At 39.2% G+C, this 4,532-nt stretch overlaps 1 protein-coding gene across 1 annotated transcript in view; it reads left to right on the top strand.

Annotated features, from left to right (window-relative positions):
- The window catches only part of MRPS6 (mitochondrial ribosomal protein S6), a 76,730-nt gene extending 74,866 nt beyond the window's left edge, over positions 1-1,864 (top strand). The window contains exon 3 of the mRNA XM_019524492.1: positions 1,273-1,864. Within this exon, the coding sequence (XP_019380037.1) occupies positions 1,273-1,450 (178 nt within the window). The 3' untranslated portion in view covers positions 1,451-1,864. The remainder of the gene's footprint in view (positions 1-1,272) is intronic.
- Positions 1,865-4,532: the final 2,668 nt, after the last annotated feature.

Genomic DNA, 4,532 nt, shown 5'->3' with positions numbered 1-4,532 from the left:
GGCACTCCTAGGCTTCAACGTGAACGGGAGTTCTTGTTCATGGAGAGGGTGGTTCAGGTGATCACTCTTATCCGGCCTACACTTGCCATTCTTCCTTCGGTGTTCTGCAAGTGAGGTTACCTCCAAATTGGAACTGTAGGTTACAGTTTTTATTGGGTGAGTTGCCGTCTTGGGGCCCTCCTACCCAAACCTGTCACTACTCCCAAATTTGGGCTTGGATCTTTTAACAGATTTCTGCTGGGTGGTCAGTTTGTATTCTTGCTTTTTGGAGATTTTCTGTAACACTGCTGTGACCTCTTTTGCCAACCCCTTTTCAAAAGTCCCTAGTTTCGATCTCTCAGAATGTTTGCCCAAGGGTCGCTTTTAGGTTAACTTTGTTAAAGGCCTCTAAAGATAAAATTCAGAATGAAGGCATTCACCACGTAGGCAAAAACAAGCAATGGCCTAGATAAGATGAACCTTGCCTTTTTTCTAAACTGGCTAATGGGTATTTATTACAAAAATTCAAACTATTACATTCAATATGACACTCTGTAGTCTTGCCAAGGTCAGCAAGATGTGCTATACAATAGGTTGAACTGCTAAATGTATGCCAGTTAAGGCTTCTTGTAGGCAGTTTCAACTTAATGCCCTTGGTGTTTTAGAATGAAAAGCAAGTCAGCGGTGAGTATTTTCCTATTGGGGCTAGCTCCTTGTTTGTTTGTTTTTTCGACTACTGTTTTTTTAAAAAAAATTGTGATGGAGGAAGGTTTGCCACTTATAATACATGAAGTGGTAACATTTACATCTGTTCCTGCATCCATACTCCATATACAAAAGGACACGGTTCCCAGAGAAATGTGTGCATGTACATTAACTAAAAGGAATATGCTGCTTTTGTTTTTATAGGATGAAAATGTATAGGATGTGTAAAAAGCAAAGACAATAAGATATCCTTGTTGTTGTACTACTGCACAGTAAAGTAGCAGTAGACTCTGGAAAGGAAAGGTGTTTTTTTTTAAAAGTGTTTGTGAAAGTCTGCATAACTTGAACTGCCCAAGTTAAAAAAAAAAAACAAAACAAAAAACCCAAATAACAAACAAAAACAACTCCCCCCCCCCAAAAAAAACACATTGTCGAGCTTTGATTTTAAAGACCATTCCAAAAATAACATCTAAGAAATCCATGGTAGATTATTGGGAGTTCCATTTTATAGCAAAGCAATGAGATGAATGAAGGGTTTGTGTAGTCACATCTACTTTGGTTTATTGCATGTTTTGTTTTTCATTACAGGTACTTTTCAGTAGACTTTGAAGGCCCACCTGCAATTGTTTCAACCATAATGGACCATTTAGGACGTGATATCGATATAATTAGACGTACTATTTTAAAGCATCCAGTAGAAAACACAGAAGAATGTGGTGGTATAGTCCCAGGCAACTATGAAGATGCATTGTATAAGAAAACATGAATGTGCAAAATACCATGTTTGAAACTTTTTAATCTTTATCCTGTTTTTTGGTAAAATTGTTGTAACTTACATCCATGTGCAGTAATCCATTCTAGTCATGTGGCATTTACAGAACAAGATGCATTTGAAGTTACTGTAACGTAGCTTCCTTTTTGTTGAAAATGGAATAATCTCTATTTCACTACTCTGAAAATCGATTTTATTTCCTCTTAAAAGTGTTACACCTAATTGTTTTTTCTCTGATCAAAATATAAAAAAATCACGTCTTTCCAAAAGAAACTACTTTTGGAGTTATATATTTCCATAGTAGATTTAAAAGTTCTATTCTGCAATGTAAAAATGACCTGTTTTGTTTTGCTGTTTGAAGAAGGAAATAAAAGTGATTATAAATAAACTTGACTCATTTTAAGACTATGTAGAAGTTGCAGGGAAATTTTACTTTTGTTATACTGCCATGAAGTACGCCAGCATCTTGTTCTGAATGTAATCACAAGGGTCCAGTTTAAATGTCATTAAAAACTCGTATAAGGGAGCTCAAATGCTTTTAGTTGGCAGTTCACAGAATGACAGGACTACTGCATGAAAAGAAAGATGCAAGATGCTTGGTTTTACCTTACATTGAAGCTACTTAACCTATTACAGTTAGAAGCACGTCAAGTAAAATATCTTTTGGATTGTGTTCTTGTATTAATGGAGGAAACAGCAGTGGGCACTATAGCTCTTCCTACTATAAAATAAGCAGGAAAAAAGAGTTTAAGGGGCCTTGAAGATATCTACACTTTCTCCTGATGTTGCCCTGATCTATTTAATTTGACATCTGTTTATACCCTTATCTGCCTTATTTAACAGGTCAGCAAAGTCCCATAGAGTTGATGGGACTTCACACTCCTAGTATCATAGATGGGGCAGGTGTTGGATCCTGGAGCATTTTAAGCACCTGGTGGTTTCTTGCACAACCTCCAATGTATGTCAGAAGTGGTAAATGGAAGTTAGTGCTTTCTTGCAGCTGGCTTAATAGGGGCTTTGCCCTTTATAAGCTAGGGCTTAAGGGCTTTGCTTTAAATTTGAGCTGCTTTTTGCAGCTCAGTTTTAAAGCGGGAGTTGTGGTGGGTAGGGCTGAACTGCAAACTACAGTTTCTTAAAGGTTACGTATTACCCTGTTACCCAGAATATCACATCATGTTTTATATTTCCATGCTGTCCATTTCTGTCTGCCTTTGTGATGTATATATGACTGGGGAAATTGGAACGGGCAAGATATTTGTGATTCTGTTAATGGAGGGTGTTCCCATTCCCATACTCTGAAGGCTGGGAAAGCTACAGAAAAACACACCAGCTCCTTAAATGCTAAGGTAATAGGTACCTTAGAGATTTTAGGGCTAGGAAGGGGAGAGAAGGAAGTGGAATTGAGTGTCTCATTGTTCCATAGTAACCTCTTTGCTGATTAAGGAAGATAATGGCTTTGCCAGGGTGAAGCATAGCATGTTCAGTGGTAGTAATGAGGAATGGGTTTATGTGGAGCTCTCCAGCTTTTCCATATCTTATCCTGGTCAAACAGGTATGTAGGGACTCTGGGGGAAACTACCAGCACCCTCCCTCCTTCCCTTGAGCAATCATGTTTGCACAGAGAAGTACTAGAAACTACTGGTGCACCTGGATCCATGCCTAACTTACCAGTTTTGTGTTTACACTTCAAGCATTGTGTCAGTGTGCTGGATGTAAATCAAACTGAAGGCTGATCCTCTAACTTGAAGTTTAGCCTTTTGGAAATGGCTGTGGGAAAATGCAAATATTTTTCTTTAGTAATCTCTGTAATCTTGTGTAAATAATGCTTTACATATTTTTCTTCATCAATATATATTTTTCTTCATCAATATAGAAGAGATGCCCAGCCCAAACAAAAGATGAAAAATGAAACAAAATCAACCAATGCATTTGTGATCTTGGACCAAGTCATCTGATCCACATTAGGAGGGCTAAGGATTCATGCAAGAAAGGACTATAATCAAGAAAAGAAACTATAACTAATCTTAGGCTGGGAAAGCAGTTTTCAAGAAACACCAGGCCCAAAGTCTAAGGCTTTGTTTGTTATTTAAGGTACAGGCTGAGTGAGGAGAAGTAGGTTTGTCATAATAGGTCAAACTGTAGAAAGTGAGACCTGGGGACTTTCCTTCTGAGATTGGTGATTTGAGTATGGCCAAAGTCAGTCATGACTGGACACCACTCTTTACATGCATCAAGATGATATTGAGTGTGAGGTTCCCAGTTGGCGCATGTCAGAGCTACTGCTTGGCACCCTTTTTTAAGCCTTAGCAAGAGACCGTGATTTAGTGGAATGGAGCTACCTTTTCAACACAAAGTTTCCTTCTAAGCTAGGTTTATGTTATACTGTCAGGGCAGTGGGGAAATGCTTGTAATGTTGCTGGCAGGGTTTTCCTTGTTTTGTGGTAGAGGACTGCAAATGGGCTATCAATTGGTAATTTAAAAAAACACAACTGAATTTGCTCCAGAATAAATGCATGTATCAGATTAATCTGTAACTGGACATGCCAATGCACTTCAGATTGTTCTGGGGTCCTGAATCCTATCGTATATAAATCAAGGGATGTGAAGGGATGCAGCACACCTGTGAGGGGTGACACCTTAGTTCTGGTCTCTGCTAGCAAAAACTGTTTCATATTTTACCTTAAATGCTGAATAAAATACATAAGCAGTGTTGGGAGCAGGGCCCACCCCCCAGGACCAGAAAACTACAGAATCCTGCTCTCTCCTCTTCCCTTTAGGTACAAAAATCTTGACATTTTCTGCCGTGGAACAGTGTCCAAAATAGGGATGGAGAGTGCCTCCTGTCCCTTAGACTAGCGTACAGCTTGGTGGTTGGGGCCACTCTCCTGAGAGGTGGGTGACATGGGTTTAGATTCCTTCAAGCAGAGGAGGAAGTTGAATCTGGATCTCTGGCTTCCTGATGAGTAAGTCTGCCACCAAAGTATTCTATAAAAAGGGGCATCAGCACCACTGTTGCCTTCTCCTTTTGTGGTCATCATTGCATTTTGCTTGGGCCATGCTCCTATCGGTGAGTATA

Source organism: Gavialis gangeticus, unplaced genomic scaffold (genome assembly GCF_001723915.1).
Source record: "Gavialis gangeticus isolate Ggan-Ray unplaced genomic scaffold, GavGan_comp1, whole genome shotgun sequence".
NCBI classification, from domain to species: Eukaryota; Metazoa; Chordata; order Crocodylia; family Gavialidae; genus Gavialis; species Gavialis gangeticus.
Note: the sequence above shows the minus strand (reverse complement) of the source record. Positions and strands in the feature narration are given on the sequence as shown.